The sequence below is a fragment of the Perissodus microlepis genome, chromosome 4 (genome assembly GCF_051167445.1).
Source record: "Perissodus microlepis isolate ML-2025 ecotype Zambia chromosome 4, ASM5116744v1, whole genome shotgun sequence".
Lineage (NCBI taxonomy): Eukaryota > Metazoa > Chordata > Actinopteri > Cichliformes > Cichlidae > Perissodus > Perissodus microlepis.
The window spans coordinates 5,507,806-5,525,764 of record NC_140464.1 but is presented as its reverse complement, the minus strand read 5'-3'; the positions used below and the strand labels follow the sequence as shown (position 1 = coordinate 5,525,764).

General features: G+C 41.5%; 1 protein-coding gene across 1 annotated transcript in view; it reads left to right on the top strand.

Annotated features, from left to right (window-relative positions):
• shank1 (SH3 and multiple ankyrin repeat domains 1) overlaps positions 1 to 17,959 on the top strand; it is a 100,366-nt gene that overhangs the window by 69,248 nt on the left and 13,159 nt on the right. Inside the window, exons 16-22 of the mRNA XM_084925223.1 lie at positions 10,895 to 10,977; positions 11,068 to 11,192; positions 11,749 to 11,884; positions 12,717 to 12,797; positions 16,343 to 16,369; positions 16,480 to 16,536; positions 16,751 to 16,866. Coding sequence (XP_084781349.1) covers positions 10,895 to 10,977; positions 11,068 to 11,192; positions 11,749 to 11,884; positions 12,717 to 12,797; positions 16,343 to 16,369; positions 16,480 to 16,536; positions 16,751 to 16,866 — 625 coding nt within the window. The remainder of the gene's footprint in view (positions 1 to 10,894; positions 10,978 to 11,067; positions 11,193 to 11,748; positions 11,885 to 12,716; positions 12,798 to 16,342; positions 16,370 to 16,479; positions 16,537 to 16,750; positions 16,867 to 17,959) is intronic.

Here is a 17,959-nt window from a genome sequence, read left to right as displayed (position 1 = left end):
CTGAGAGGTAAATTTGTGTCATATCAGGATTTTAGAGTAAGCTTCGTCTTTTTGATGTCTGCTTTTTGCCTCCAAGCTGCAGAGCTGCTTTGCTAGGTTGCAGATTTCAGGGTGGGCTGAACTTGTTGGTGCTTTTAGTGCACTTCGGTGACTAATACATCTGAAATTTCTTTGTGTTGACCGGAGTTATGAAATCACCAGATGATCATTACTGCCCCCGATGACCACGCAAGCTGAAGTAATGCATATGTATTAATGTTCTGTGGGACCGGCCAGAAATAATCCCAGAACAACAGCTGAGATCTTTAACTTTTGACAGAAGATTATTGTACTTTTCTGCGTTAATAGAGCTAGTCATCCACCCACTGTGACTTAATCAGCATCCACTTTTACTCAGTGTTCATTCTTAAAGGGCACCTTCACAGATGCAACAACTCGCCTGAGTTGAGTTGAAACTGTGGACATTTCAGTCAGTTACCTCACCCTGCCCCGTGCATACTTGTAGACTGGATATAAAATACAGACATAAATCAGTAACTGGTTTGTGACCATTTTTTAATCCCCAAACTTTAGCCTTTTGCATGCTTCTAAGTAGCTTTTTGGACCCTGAAGTGATGATATTTAAACGAGGGAATGCCAGGAGGCTTGTTGAGCAGGCCCTAGTATATGGGTGCTAATCAGTGAGTAACTAAGTAACAGACTAATATAAAAAAAATGAATTTCACTTACCAAAAGTGGAGATAAATATCTTTGATAAGCTGTGGCACACAGTAAACCAATCCTAAAATAGAAGGTGGAAAGATCCAGTTCAGTGACTCATATTGGTGGAGGTGAGGTCTTTCTATTGGCTATAGCTTCCTTGTTCAGCACACTAACTTTAAGCCTAACCCTCAGCCTTTAAGGTTTTGTGGATAAATACAACAAAATAAAACCAGTACCGGTACCAAAAAAAGAAGATTTATTCATAACACACAGAAAAGACCCAGGGAAACCGAGTTAATGATAAAAACTATAAAAAATAACGATAAAAAACGATAAAAACCCTGAAAACCATAAATTTCACACTCGAGCCTCAACTCTCACAGCCCGGTACCAAACGACTCACGGACTGGTACTGGGGTTGGGGACTGCTGCTGTAAAGTTTAGCTTTTTAACAAGGGAGACTATGGGGACTCACTTTTGGAGCCGCCCTCAAGTGGCCATTAGAGGAAGTGCAGTTTTTTGCAATAGGCGTGATTTTGTAGCCTTCGAGGCTCCCACTAGTTTAATATTCTGGTCTGTAAAAGCACAAGTCTGAAACCGACGTCTTCCCATTAACTCGTCATTCACTGTGTGTCACAGCATCACGGTGAATTGGTTTCAGGCAAACTCTTTTCAGTGTCCAGAACTCGTACTCAACAAAGACGTATAAATAAAGCTATTATCAGTTAGATTATTCATTATTTATGTGAAGCCATGCCTCTTCTATCATTTTCACACTCATCATTATTCGTCTTGATTCCTCAACTTTAACCAAAAGGCCTACATTTGCTCTGACTGTGCTTCTCTCTCATACGCACGTTATCATTTATTATTAACAGGCTTTTCATCAACAGTGACATTTCATGGAAGCGACACACTCAGCAGTGCAAACTCAAACACATATGTTTGTACACACACACACACACTCTCTCTATAGCACGCACACATCATGGATAATTAAAGGCGCGTTGTAGCAGAGATGCTGGTTTGGCCAGGCAGGCAGGCATGGCTGACTCAGAGCCGCCCTCACACGGGCCCACTTTCACAGCCTTTATCACTACATGTAATATCGCACCTATTCCTCCTTTTATCCCTCTATATTTGGCCATGTCTCCTGACCATCTCTGCATCCCTCCTTCGCTTTCTATTTATCACTGCATTGCTAACCCCCCTGTACTTTTTAATTTTCTTTCTATCACCCTCTCCTCCCTGTGGTGTCTCCATCTGGAGGTCAGACAGTGAAGGGCACTCAAATGGAAGCGGAGAGTTATCGAGGGGGAAGAAGTGCTCGGACAAAGGAAGACAGGAATTTCGTGTTCACAAATAGGTGGCAAGAGACATGAACTGTGTTTTTGTGGAAGCAACAGGAGGTCTGAGGAGGGAGAAGTTTACCCTTTGGCTTACTTTAAGTTTTTTCATCCTGATTGGAATGACCAAAGCGAGACAGCATCTTGTTTATGACGTTGACATTTACTTTTTAGCCAACATCAGCTGGAATTTATTGACAGTTAACTGGCTGATTGGTTGAATAGTTAAAATTTTCTCTTCCAAAGAAATTTCACTGATAAGTTCTTTATCTTTAAAAAATGGACATTTTGGCTCTTGTATAGCTCGGATTGGCAATAAAAAGTGATGGCCCCGCCCCTCCCTGAGCCTAGTTCTTTATTCCTTCCCACTGTTGCCAAAGTGCTTGCTCATAGGGGGTCATATGATTCTTGGGTTTTTCTCTGTATGCATTATTATTGGGTCTCCCTTACAATATAAAGCGCCTTAAGGCGACTGTTGTTGTGATTTGGTGCTATATAAATAAAATTGAATTGAATTGAATTGAATTGAACCAGTCAAGGCATAAAGCTTTGCCTCAGTTTTAAGGTATGATAGTTATAGTAAAAAGATCAAGTTCAATTTAGTTTTATTTATAAAGTGCCAAATCACAAAAACAGCTGCTGTTTTATATTTTAATGTAAAGACCCTACAATAACAATGAAAGGGGCCTCTATGAGCAAGCACTTGGTGACAGTGGGAAGAAAAAACTCACTTTTAACAGGAAACCTCCAGCAGAGCCAGGATCAAGAAGGGGCAGCTGTCTGTTGTGACCGGGTGTGGGTGACAGAAGGGAGACAAGACCGAGTAAGAAGACTGAGATCAAAAATAATAATAATGAGTAAAGGCAAAGTGGTGTTTAAACACATTAATTTATGTGATCAAGATCAAAAAATCTCGGTGACGAATAAGAAATATGTACATCTCACATGCTGCTCAACTTTTGATATATATATTCCTAATTTCCTCTAAATAATTCCACATGTATTTATTGAGTCTTTTGTTCCTCTTTTGTTTTCTTTTCTTTTCGGACCTTGGTATAACAATCTTCAATTTCCAAATTTAGCACAGTCAAAACAAGAAATGTGTGAACATTTGATTACTACCATCATCATCACAGCACACATATTTTCAGCAGCGTCATTGCTGCTCAGTAATGAGCTGCATCCAATTAATTAAAGAAGCGTGCACACAGGAAGAGACTAGCAGCGATGTCGCAACCAGATAGTGTGGCGTGGCAATGAAATTCAGCAACATGTACCAACAACAGGCAAAATTTGAAAGAAGGAAAAAGTAAATTCTTTTAATTTTAATATTTTTTAGATATTACCATAAACTAGCTACATTAATTTTTTAATAATTACTTTGTTGTCGGTGTCTGCTGAAAAACACCTGTGTAAATTTGTTCATTCGTTGTTGACTTTTTTTTAAGTGCCGCCACATTGGTGAATGTGTTTATGTTTTCTCAAAGTGATTAAAAGGTTTTTGCACATGATCAAGTCAGGTATATGATTAGTTTGGGCACTTGTTTATTTGTCTGTTTTGCAGGATTGTTACGATATCTGGATTGTAATCAAAATTTGTATCAGAGGTCAGTTTAGATTCATTGATTTGTTTGATTAAATGTAAAAGTGGAAAAACTGAACATTTTACATATCATACTGAAATAAGAACAACTGGGAGACATCATGTTGATGTTCTCAATATAATCCAGATCCAGACGTCCATCTGGACCCAAACTCAGCCTCTCTCAGGCTGTACGGAAAGACAAGCAAGAAGAGTGAGTTGAGCTCACTCAGCCATCCCATTCTTTCAAAAGGATTTCCTTAACATGAGAAGACACTGCATATATCTGAATCTGCGCATGAACCCAAGTGCATATAGCAACTTGTGTATTGTTTTAAAGCATTTTTATTAACTCTGCTACTGTATTTAGGCTGCCTTTGCTACATGCTTAACTTTAAACTGGCTTTAAAATCTTTAAAAGCCCCTACACTTGGGCTCTCAGTGAAAGAGATGAAAGCTAAACTGGCAGATCATTAGCTCTCAGTGTCATTATCACAGATGCACTGAGCAACTGCACACAATCTGTACATGAGACTCGTCTTTTGGGCCAACAGCGGGTCAAATAAGGACGAGCGGCGCACAGAGAACATCCCGTTAAACACTCTTGTGGTGGTTTGTCATGTCTTGTTAAGAACATGCTTTGCTGTAGATAAACTGCACACACACACACACACACACACACACACACACACACACACACACACACACACACACACACACAGGATAACAGAGGACAGACTGACAGGCTGAAAAACAAAAACACATGATCATGTGGACCTTCTGTCAACATTTGCTTCCTGCCCCACCTCTCCCCCTCTCTTCCTCTCTCTCTCTCTCCCTCTCATCACACATGCATGGACACACATATTATACACACAAATTCACAGTGGTATGGCCTGACATGCACGGAGAGTAACAAATGGGCAGGCATGCGAGAAAAGAGAGGATAAGAGCTGTGATCGTCCTTGGATGCAGGAGGGAGGCAAGAGGATGAGAGAGAAAGGGATTGAGCAAACGTAGATAGAGAGAGAGAGAGAGAGAGAGAAGGAAGGAGGGAGGGAGGGAGGGTAAGACGACATAACAACTACGACATACGTGGACGGAGCCTCTGACTAAGAGATGATGTGAGTGCCTATTTGGGAGAATCTGTACCTCTCCTCTCTCTTTCTCTCCCCCTCCACCTCCTCCTCTTCCTCTTCCTTCTTCCGCCACTCATCCACCAGCTGTTTCTCTGTCCTCTCTCCGCTTCCTGTCTGCATCGATGCCCACCCACCCCCGTTTGCAAGACCCTCTCATTCACGCTTCGTTTACAGCAAATGTGAGGAGAGAGTGGGGGGGGGAAGCATGTTTGAGTGTGTGCATGGTTTATGTGAGGTGTGTGTGTGTGTGCATGTTAGAGGCAGCAAAGAATAGAAGAAGAAAAAAAACAGGGGGTGGGTGAGGTTAGTTAAGTGTGATTTATAGGCACGCGGGGTCAATAACAGCAGGAGGACAGCAGAAGAGGCTCCAGGACAAACTGTACAAAGTCAGATTTATTTTTATTACACACACAAGCCAAGTGGATTCTTTACATTTTTTAAAAATTGTGTAACGTTAGATAATTTAATTTGCCTTATCTTTTCATATTGTGTCTAACAATGGTAATACCTTTTTCAGTAATGTGAGAGGCCTCTGTCATTCCCTCGATAGCAGACTTATCAGAGTCACATCCATTTTTATGAATGGGAAATCATGACAGTGATAAATAGGCAGAGTGAATACTATACATATAAACTATAGGAAGTGGAGGAGTGAGGGGAAGTGTGTGAAGGGGAAGAGAGTGTACGTGGTTTTGGGGGCTGTGTGTGAGTTAACTGCATGAATGCTGCCATGCCTGGACTGTATGTGTGTGTGTTTGTGTGTGCATGAAGCCCCCCCCACGGAGAAACCCAATCACCTCTCTTTCTCGCTCTCTCCCTCAGTTCTCTCTCTCTCTCTCTCTCTTTCTCTTTTTAAGCCACCTTATTCTCCTTCCTCTCCCCCTCCTTCTCTTTTCTCTCCCTCTCTCTCTCTCGCTCTGTGTCGCAGTCACAGCGAACCATCTCCATCCCTCACTCTCTCTCCCATTCCTCCTCTCTCTCTGTCTTAAGTATGAAGGGGCTGGGAGTGCTCGGCCCTCTCCCTCTCCCTTTCCCTTCTTCCATTTCTCTCTCCTCCTCTTCCTCCTCCTCTCCTTCTCCTCCTCTCTCGCGGCTCGCGCTCTCTACTGTCTCGCTGGAAGACGAGAAGGAGAAGGAGCAGGAGAAGGAGGAGGAGGAGAGGGAGGGGAGGAAATGGCGATGGGGGCATGCGGCGAGGAGGATCTCTCCCTCTCCCTCTCCCTCTCTTCTTCCTGGCCATCGCTCGGCCCTGTGAATAGGAGCGTCTGGTTCATTTACAGGTACCTGCCATGGCTTTTTATACCCCCCCTACCCTCTGCTTCCTGCCTCTCTTTCCCCCCCTCTTCCTCCAGTTGCCGGGGGGGAGGAGATGGAGGGGCAGAGGGAGGGATGCATGCATGTGGACATCATGGATGGCAGGGCAGGATCGATTAGATAGACTGACAGATGTTACAAAGCATGCCTGCAGACAGATGTTTGTGATTCAGCGTGCCTGAGTGTGAGTGTGTGTGATGCATGTGTGTGAAGACGGACGAGTGCTGCTGCTGCACAGCCCGGTGTATGAGCAGTGCAGTCGTTCTGTGTTTCGCTGTATGAACATGTGTGTGTCATCTTCTTTCTCTCTGCTTTGAATCGCTCTCTGTTCTCTCAACTGTTCTCTTGCAATGCTGCACCGGGAGAAGTGACGCTTGCTGCTTTTACTGACGTGCAGATTGATAGCGTGTTTGTTTGCGTGCATGCATGCCAATGTCTGTGTGTTTGTATGTGTGTGCGCGCTCTGGATAGATGGATGGCATGTTTGCTGCTGTCCATCTAAGACAAAAAAAAAAGGTAAATGGCAAGCAAATTACCCCCGGTCCCCCCATATTGGCTGGTTGATTGTATATGTTCTTGTGTCCTGTTTGCTGTGTGGCGTGTTTCTGTATGTTTACCAGAATGTACGTACATGTGTCCGTGTGTGAGAGAGATAAAAAAGGGGGGACTGCCGACAGAAAGGAAACAGCGCATGGTGAGGGAGTTTTAAGGATGCAGCATGCATTACAAGTTCCAGCTTCTCTCTGACACCTCTATGGAAGCCTGCTTGGCCAAACCTGTTTAATGCCTTGGCTTCCTACCTATGCAGCATGAGACACACTCTACACTGTGCTGCATTGTCCAGCTCAATCGCTTTCTGATGACAACATTGTGTCCCGGGTCAGTAGCTGGATCCTCTGAGCGATGCAGTGCACAGAGGTGTATCTGAGCGCCCGAACCTCTTCCTCCTCATAAAATGAGACAGCAGAAGCTCACAGTCTGAAACCTGTGTTGTGTTCAGGTATCAACTAGAGAAGAAAACAATCTCCAAAAACTAAAAAAAAAAAGAAAAGTGGAGATTTAATCAGGGATACGTTTAATTAAATCCGCTCACAGGTTTGACAAGCACACACAACTTGGAAATAATGTTACGATTTTTCTGTTGTTCTGTAATTCTCTAACATGACCAGACTGCTAACAACAAGTGTTCATGGCTGGCTTCTGTCATTGGGACACTGAACCAAATTCCTTGTGTACATCTGATTGGTAATTATCTGAATAGTAAAACTTGCTTGAGCAATTTGTTGACCAGCATGGCGAAAGATTCCAAAGATGAGTAAAATTAGGCTGCCTTTCTGCTCAACTGCATTTGCAGTAGCTTTTAAATGGGCAGGTTTTTATTGATGTCCAAAGAGGTCCAAAAAAATTTGGACTGGAGTACAGTGAATGTGAAGTTGATGTCATCCTTGAAGACAGCCTAGAGTCGGAGTTAGGAGCTGTCTGGATGGGAAGCAGCCTCACACACACACACACACACACACACACACACACACACACACACACACACACACACACACACACATTTCTCTGCATTTTTTATTTTTATTTATTTTATTTTATTTTTTTATATTCCCAAATACTGATTGATTAATAGCTCTGGGTTTGGGCACTCATAATGCATCATTTGTTTTCAGAAAAAAAAAGCCTCAACTTTCAGAGCTTATTCATAGGGGTATATCATAGATGTAACGCACGATCTGATTTCCTCGTGTTGGTGTTGTTCCCAGATCATCATACTAAATGTTGTTCCAGGATCAACATTGCAAGTGACCAATCAGAATGTTGTGACGTCATACTTTTGCGACTTCGGGAAAAACCGGCGTAAAACAAAAAACTGTACTTAAGCTGCGAGAAACCGCCTCTGTCCACCGATCAACGGACCCTGACCCTAACCCTAACCCTAACCGTAACCCTTTAATAAACAGTAAGCAGAATTGATATTGTCCTTGCAACATTGGAATTTCATAAATGCACGAATGGCTTGGCGCGCAAAAGAATAACGTCACAACAATGTGATTGGTCACTTGCAATGTTGAACCTGGAACAACATTTTCATGATGGTCTGGGAACAACATCAACACGAGGATATCAGATCATCCAGATGTAACACTTCTTGAAGGATCTTTTTCTGTAGTGTTACCTCTCTTCTAAAACTTGAACAAATCTATGAAAACTTTGTGATCAGTCATCTATTTTTGGCCATTTGTAAAGATGCCATATTTAAGCTGCTTTAACGTCTGCAAGCCACTTTGCAACCCTCTCCACTGCTTCTCCTTATCATTGCTGTAATCACATCTGTTGTCATCAGTGCCTCCTCTCTTCTGTTCTCTGGTCTCACTGCAGCTGCTGCTTTTAAAGATTACAGCCATGCCACTTAATATAAAGGACTGCAGATGAAATAAAAACCACCTTTTGACTATAAACCTTTTCAGTAAAGAAATAAGTTACCTGCACATAAGTCAGTGACTTGTTGCTTATGTTGTATGTCGAGACAGAGCAGGTTAACCCAGCGTCAGTCTGATGTCTGTGTGCATTTAACAATTCTGACAGGTCATATTTTATAGAAAATGTGCTACGCTGTGCAATTCTATGGATGAATGCGATTTTTGCTACTGCTCATTCCTACCTTTTTTTTTGTAATTATGCCTATTGCCGTATTGCGTGCAAAGTCATTAACTTGGTCCTTCATTTGAGATCTGTGCTGGGTAGCAGAAATGGACAGAAACGGATGAGAATAACAAAGAGACACAGCCTTGGCACAGATAGAGAGGCTCTCACAGCTTGTAGAGTACCATGCACTCAATGGACTGAGAGAAAAAGATCAAGAGGGGGAAATGTGATTAGAAAAAAAAGTTACTGTATGATTAGAAGTTTGGAGAACAAGGGCAAGAAGCCAATATTGAGAGCTTTATGGAAAGGCCGTCAGGATGGAAAAATGTAAAATAAGGGAAAAGCCAGTAAAGAGAAAAAGAGAGCGGGATGAACAGATGGAGTGGGTTGGGACTATTTTGGTGCACGATGGGATTATCAGCAAGTGGTTACAGTATGTTACAGCTGAAACGTGTTTTATGTATATACCTCTCTGACTCACTTGGTGACTGAGCGGTTGCTTGTATGGCCTTTTCATTCATAACAACAAGCTTCGCATACCTCTGAGGTGGTGGTGGACCTTAGATTGTCTCATATGTCTGACCTCTGTGCTAACAGGACAACAAAAGCGTCTGGTTATGAAAATATAATGTACAAATATGTAGTATCTAAATTTGCTTGCCCTTCATGTTGTGAACCACTGTGTTCAGTGATGTAAGAAGTGATTATATTGTCTGCATAAACCATTATAAAGAAAACAGCCAAGGTTTTAATAACCAGGAAGTATCAGAAGGAAAAAAAGTACTCGTTGAGAAAAATGTCCTCGGTGATTATATATTAAAATTTTAGAGTATTGTGTGTTCAGCACTGTTGGCTGATAAATCATCGTATCTTTGTCATCACAAAGTAAATATAAAGACAAACACTGAAATGCAATGACTGTGAATAAAAGTCCTTTTATGTACTTGTGTAGTTACCTCATACCAGGAGGCTCTGGGTTCGAACCTGCTGGGATCTTTCTGGGTGGCCTTTCTCTTGTGTTGGGCACATTGGTGCTTCTGAGTTGCTCTTTGTTTTGTGTGTTTTTGTATGTTAGCCTATCCAGTGTAAGCTGGCCTTAGAGTTATTAGTTAGCTTAAGCATAACTTTGTTTTCTGTGTGTTGTCTTTGGCCATACATGGTGTTGAGAGAGTTTCTGTAACCATAACTGTAAAGAGTAAGTTTAAAAGGAAATGCTGTTATACTTGAACTTCAGTAAATGCACTTCTATCACACCACAGGCTGCTTACACTCCATCTGTGCCACAGCACAGAACAGAAAATATACTATACTATATGAGCCGCACCTGTGAGCATGCAGTGCCTGTTCTCTGCTGTCAGTGACTAATAGTTTACCATTCCATAGCTTGGCTCTGGTGTGGACCTACCCAAATTTCCCTGCGTCCAGTTCTAGCTGTTGCTGAGGCAACAAGCAGCGCCATAGAACTGTATATAGCATCTCTGACTGAGTTTCTGGTAAAAACTGGCTCCATGCTCGCTGTCAAAAAGCATACAGGAAAGTGAAGCGCAAAAAGACACGATTCTAAGTCATCACTGTACTTGTACTGGCATAGATTGCAATTTAAAGGTGGTTAAAGTTTGGCTAAGATTAACTAGTTTTAGGCTGGAACTACAATATTCCAGGAATAATCCTTTATCTTTGATCCCTCTCTAATGTTTTCAGGAGCAACATATTTCAGAGTATATAAAATGCCAATCACATTAGGCTTTATATTAGATCTGCTATAATTTTAAGCCCCTTTTATAGCTACCTTAGAAATATAATGAACGACAAAGTCTTGGAGGTGGACTTTTCTGGATGTTAGACTTTAAAAACATAAATAGGATGCTATGATATCATTTCATTTGAAAACAAATTCATGAGCAGATATTAATAATATAAAAAAAACCAAAGCTGAAGTATAACCTCATACAGAGCACCTGTTTCACACCCATACACAGCTGATAGGAGTTTCAGGTGATGTAACCGCAGGGGGAAAGTTGGAATCGTGAAGACTGGACTGGAGTGGTATAGTTGAAAAAAGGTTGATGTGATGTGCTTTTCCAACCATCATCGTGAATGAGCAACGATGTACAGCACGTGTCTAACCATCGTACTCTGTCTCTCCTCTGTCTCTGTGGTAGTGACTATATAATCAAGGAGAAGACAGTGCTTCTGCAGAAAAAAGATAGCGAGGGTTTTGGCTTTGTCCTAAGAGGTGCAAAAGGTAAGACGCGAGCAGGCTCACAATCATACTGAAAATACAGTACCTTACACGCAGTGCTAATGCAATCTCATATTTTCACACCATCTTCAGCTCAGACTCCTATCGAAGAGTTTACCCCCACCCCGGCCTTCCCTGCCCTGCAGTACTTGGAGTCAGTGGATGAGGGAGGTGTGGCCTGGAGAGCCGGTCTCAGGATGGGGGATTTCCTAATAGAGGTAGTGATTATCATTATTTATTATTTATTATAGTCATTATTTACCGGTGAATCTGATTTCCAAAGTCAGAAAATTTGATTAAAATGCTATATCTGCAACTGAATCACCATGAAAATCAGCAGATGAGGAGAAGCAATCTAGACAAGTGTGAGTGTGAATAAAAAGACATTACAGTAGACTACTTATGCCCATTTCCTGGTTTGTATTTTTATTCTGTAGTTTGCTAAAGTAGCTCTATAGTTAAATAAAAAGGTCATTATTTGTCTTTTACTAAGCTTTGGTGCAGATCAACAGTTTTCCTCTTCCTTTAAGCCAATTTTCATTGACATCACACAGAATCAAGAGTAGCAAAAAAACAAAAAGTTTGAAACAATTCCTTGTGAGCCAAAGCTAACAAAGAACAATTTTTATAAATAGTGATGTGTAGAAACTCTAAACTACAAGTGCTTAATGTTGTCAACCATCTGGTTCATTGACATGCTGTAAATGAAGGGTAAAGTTATAAAAATGAATTTTCTTAAAATAAATAAATATCTACACCTGTGTTGTGCCCCAGGTCAACGGTCAGAATGTGGTGAAAGTTGGTCACCGGCAGGTCGTCAACATGATCCGGCAGGGTGGTAACAGCCTCATGGTCAAGGTTGTAATGGTAACCCGCAACCCTGACATGGAGGAGGGTTCAAGGAAGAAAAGTAAGAGTCTGCTTTCTTCTTCCTGGAGTGCCATCCTGTTCTCATTCCTAGGGTGTCAAATTGTGACATTGACAAAATGTCACTATTTGACACTTACAGACGACTTGCAGATATGCGCAAGATGTCCTTTGCTGTTGGTGCTGTGGCACACAGGTCTATCATAATGCTTAGACAACTCTCTCACTTCCAGCTCTTGCAGAGACATATTTAATCACACTGTGTAGGCATCATTTGTCAATTTGCAGGGTTAATGTTTGAAGAAGTATATTTAAAGCAAAGGCACAGTCTAACAGAGCTAACCAAGAAGTTTTCTGTGCCTAAACCAACCAACAAGTGAAAGCTCCCAGATGGGAAACACGGTTCAACTACAAAACCCTATGAGTTTTAGTTCGTCTTTAGATTATTTTGGGGTTTTTTTTACTGTAGGAAGTCAAAGTCCTAATTGTGGTTAAAATCTGACTAAATAACCAGCCCTACCAGACACCCCACAGATGGTTGAAAAACTGTGATGCAGCACAAACTGCCATCATCTGAATGGACAAAAACTGTGGTCTCACCTTTAAAAAACACTCTCTAAAAGTGTTTGTATAATTTTCCTGTGCAGGCTTGAATCATATGCTGGCTCCCTAAATTGGCACTCAACCATCATAACCAGTGCCAAAGGACATCTTGTGGATATCTCAGTGATGCCAGCGGCATCTGACGGGACGGCAGTATACGGGATGAGAACACGTTGGTGTTGGCTGCTGTTGATGAATTCTGGTCCTAATTGAACCTTGTTTGTGAACAGCTTGACTGACCACTGCTTCCTTTTCTCTTCACTCTCCTCCAGTCCCCCAGCAGAGTAAAAGGCTGAGCACTCCAGCTATTGCCCTGCGGTCCAAATCAATGACGTCAGAATTGGAGGAGATGGGTAAGAAACTAGTTTAAACCACTGTTTTTAAAGAGATGAATTGAAACAAGTAAGGGGAGCTAGGAAGATGTAGACAAAGAAGCGGGGTGCTGTACTGGGTAGAAACAGATTGAGGTGGTGTTGAATGATAGGACAGTGTGAAACCAGAGTTGGGGGTTGTTAAAGATGCTGTAAGTGTGAAGGGGAGTTGAGCAAGGGCTAAATTTAGATGGCAAGACAGTAGTGAGGAGAGAGCGCAGTTATTCAGTGATAGAAACTAGCGGGAAAGAAGATTGGCTGCCGCCATGGATGACAGTCTCAATGCATTTCACTGTTCTTTCAGAGGTTCCACACTGTCACTTCCAGCACCCCCACTACAGGTAACCCCACCCAAAACGAGTGCCGCCATCTACCCTGTGATCCCTCTCTCACTGCCCGCTTCTCTTGCCTCTTACCCCTTGCACCCCTTACTGCTCCCTGGCCCCGCCCCCTTAACCCCAGCATCCACAGAGTAGCCCACCAGCCCCTCTGCTCGCACTCATGCTGACACTCAGCAAGCATTTGTCGCCAAGGTAACACTGAAACTGCAAAGGTATCACCTGAACAGAGTTTGCGGGTGCTACATGCATCAGAGCGAGGTGTCTGGTCTTAATACATCTGTGAGAAAGTTGCAAAATAGCCCCTCCATTTTTTTTTTTTTTTTGTTGAAAATCTCTGTTATTGATTTGGAAGAAAATCACACCAAGGATAAAATTATTGAGATGAGTAATTTTAAAAAAAAAAAAAAATTGAAAGAAAGAAAAAAAAACTTTGTTCCAGGTCTGTTGCTATGGTGACTGCATTATGTGTGGCTATGCCATCTCTATTTGAGGCAAAATAGTGGGAGGAGAGTTGCTGATCAGAACACTGGCCAGTATTTTACTGCTGATTGGGTTATATCTTCCAAGCACTTAAAACGCTCTGGTTCTGAGCATGCCCAGTTAACGGCTAATAATATATGAGAGCTGATGACATGAGAATAAGTAGAATGATCAGCTAGGCTTTGTTAGGTAGTCTCAGATCTGTTTTTATAAACTCTTGAGCTCCTTGCATTGTTGACCCATATGTGCTATCCAGAGCTCTACACACTCTTCTACATGATGTCGCTGCATATACACTCTCCAGGGGGCAGTGTCAAAAAAATATCTGGGCTTGTTTGAGTGGTTTTACCTAACATGCAAAAGATCCCTGGTTTCATCCTGGCAGGAGATACCCCCTCTGGGGCGTCCAGTTTAATCATTTTGAAGTAGCTTGTTCTTCTTATTATTCTAGTCTTGTCCAAATCAGGATCAGACTTGATGAACCTGAGTGTAGAGATTAGCCTTTTGCTTAATTCCTCCCCCATCTCCTCCCCTCACCTGCCCTGTTTTTGTGGTGTGATCTCACCTGACCACCCAAAGCATGAGCACCCAGTCTGACACACAAGTACAGGTTTCCTGAACCCCTTAACCCACTTTCCTATTGTCCCAATGCTCACTATAGACTCCTCAATCTTACCAGTAACACTGTATGTATGATCTGATCCTTACAGTTTCACTCCAAGCAACAAAAGTGTTAATGCACACACAATAATAGTCATATTAATATTGTTGCTTTTTAGTACTGTTCACCTAGCAAGTGAAGGATTCCCTTCCTGATGCAACCCCAAATGGATTTGGGGTTGCATCAGGAAGTGGATTCTGTATAAAAATATGCTGAGCTACCAAATGTGGCGACCCCTTATGAATGAGGGAGGAGCCAAACTAAGCTTAAGAAACATAGAAGCATATGCTGCATAATTTGTGACCACTTTATTGTATATCTTTTTCACAATTCCTAACAAGGTATCCGCATCGATATTATCTATTTATGTGTTAATTTAAAACAAGAAAAATCTGTCAGGCCTTATATACTGTTATCATATGATCATACCGGATTTTTGGCCTGAAAACTTTGTGCCCAGCCAGGGCAGAAGAAAGTCTTTCCACTTTGGAGTGGTTTTTTAAATGTCTCTGGGCAACTATTCTGAAACTCCTGTACTAATTAAGTGAGAATGTATCCATAACTATAACACCATTGGCCACTGGGACATAAAAACTGCATGAAATTTGATGAAAAAAAGAAGTTTAGGTTCAGGCTTGAAAACTTTGCCCCAAAATATTATACTTCTGTAGAAAAGTTGCACGATATTATGACTTCACCAACAGCAGAGCACTCAAGTTATAGATATAGTAAGCCAAGAACAATGTCAAAAAGTGCATTTACGACATCTTTGCTTTGATAACAAGGAGCTATACCTTATGCGAGGCAACTAAATCTGCCGTGAACCACTGCTGTCTGCATGTGTCAGTGTAACAAAATGAATACCATAGTTGAGTCCCAGTTCGACTATTTTTTTGGCTTATTCTAAGGGCAGAGGTGGGACAACCGCCATCTTTGGGGTTACAGGAGTCTCCCATGGATGCTGTTCACTATACTCCATGGCGATGCTTAGCATGTAAATCTAATCTCTCTTTATCTAAAGTCTGACTCAATATAAAGTGCATTTGTCCTTTAATAACCAAAGTTGAGATCTGGTTTCTTCATTTGCACTTGAATCTGGTTGCTTGTACCTCCTCTACTAAATCAAGGTGAGAGGAGCACAATGTGTGATGAAGCCATGTCAGCCGCTGCCATATGCTTACTCTAATGCATTAGAATTCATTTAGCTGTGATGCTTATTAAACTATCTCACCCCTGTCATTGGTGCAGTGTCCCGGTTCAGCTAGAAGTCATGCTGCAAGATAACAAGGGCATTAAAACCGGAGTGATCCTGCGGTGCACTTTATTCAACAAATTGTTGTTTTCTTGACAGTAATTACATTCGAGCTTTGTTTAAATATGTTTGGACACTTGTTTCAATAAAAATGTGGCTTATTTTGAAAAGATGTGTGCAGCGTAGATTTTGTGAGAGATGAAACAAACACAAGCACAGAAACCCTTCATAGCTGGTTTAACCATTGTGCATTAGATTTAATTGCTGTTTAATCAAGCTCAATAAACCACACATTATGAAATATAACTGCTCGAGTATGAGTAGCGCAGATGAGCCCCCCCCCCCACACACACACACATACACAAACTCCCTCAAACCAGCGAATGCTAAGGGTCACCTTTAATTCCTCGACTTTCCTCCTGCCTGTTCACTCGGTTAACCACTAACTCTGCTTTTCTTTGTCTCCTTTGTCCTCACTCCCCTGCTGACGGGATCTTAACCATTTCACAGTGGAGAGAGGTGGGAGTTGGCTTCAGTCTGCTTCAAATAGTGTGTGTGTTGGTCAGAGCATATTGTATGTGTGTACAGCATATTTACTGTAACACTAGTGTGCATGCTTTAGCCGTCCTAAAGCGTGGGTGTGATGCACGTTGTTTTACATCGAAGATCGAAAAAGTTTGGAGAGGTGACTCAGTTTGTCGGGCTCTGGGGAATATGATTAGTATTCACATTAACAACGCTATTGCACTTTCAATCCTGCCAAAACTTAAGTCTCCTTTTGTCCTCCTTCCAGCTGCTACCCCTTGGAAAAAAAAATCAGGTATGCTCTGGTGCACTCCCGTTTAAGGCATTGTATTTATGTCTGTCCAAAATGACTTGGCACTCACCACGCAGTGTCTTACCGAGCTTGTCCTGCGTTTCTTCCTATAGAATTCGAATCCTCACAAGTTACAGAGAAGAAGAGGACAGTCTATCAGATGGCTTTGAGTAAGAAACCTCGTGTCTATCAGCGGATGTTTCCTGAACCTCTTCCTCTCTTTCTCATCCACCTTTGTCAAGTGTGGCCCTTCCTGCACATTGTTCCCTTCATTTTGTTGCTGTCCATTTTTCTGTTTCATTGTCGTATGTTCCTTTGTCTCTCTTGCTCTCTTTCTTTCTGCTTCTCTCTGTCTGTCTCTTTCCCCCTTTTTTCTTCTCTCAGATAAACTAGATGAAATTCTTGCAGCAGCTCAGCAGACAATCAGCACCAATGAGGCGCCGGGGACACGGGGACAGGGGCCAAAAAGGGACAGGGGAAGAAGTTTCTATGGCAATGAGGTGTGTATTGTGCTGCAGTAGATTTACGAGTGTTCAGAGATGTGTGTGTGTTTGTGTGTATGTGCCAACACGGCTACCATAAAATGAGATAGAAAAGAAAAATATGATAGAAGTAGTTTTAGATAATAGCGCGGTAAAGTGTGGTCAGTTGGCCTTTCTCAGTATTATCAGGTCACTTAAAACAATGCTTAATCTCGTAAAAAAAAAAAAAATGCCATCAATACATTACCAGTTAAACTATGCTTATAAAAGAAGCTTTAGGACTGAAAAAAAAAAAAAAAAAACTAAACTAACTAAAATAAAAAACAAACAAACAAAACAAATAATTGAGTGGCCAATGCCTGTTAGAATGGACATATAGGCCTATGGGGAAAGAGGGTCTTTGTCACAAGTATAGACATTCTTCCGCATTGGAAAAATTAAAACAATACAGAAGTGTCTAAACCTGCATTCTATCTAACAACCACAAGATGGCGATAGCTGTAACTGACAAAAGACTTCCTGTAATATACAAGTCTATAGGATAGACTAGAAACCACATATAAACCAATTGCCGATTACTTTATGGTCTTAGTCACTCATTATGCGTCATATTGAATAAAAAATGAAGTCTTCTTTGTAAATCATACTATGACTAAGTCGAAAGTAGCCGGAAGTAGTATTTACTTTTGTCTATAAATGTTACTGCTATAATCTAAACACGGTCCTACGATGAAAATCTACTAACCAACCATTGGTGCACAACTATTATAAACAAAGCAGATGGTAATAAATGTTCAAAGAAAATAGTTCCTACATGAAACTGCTCACAACAAGTTTTACAATATATAATAAAATTAACATAACAATATATGGCAAGTCCTGGCAAAAGGAAAAGAACCTTGAAAAAATGGCTGTAGCTAAAGAGAAATTGTGAAAAGAATAGCAGCACATCTTAAATTTTATTTGCAACAATGAGCAGTAGAATGCTGCCACCTGGTGGCGAAAGTTAAGACAAATTCTGCAGAGGATGATTACACAAAGTACCTTTAAAATCATACAAATATTGCTAAGTGAACAAGTGCTGTACCGGTGAAGAAGAACAAAACAAGAA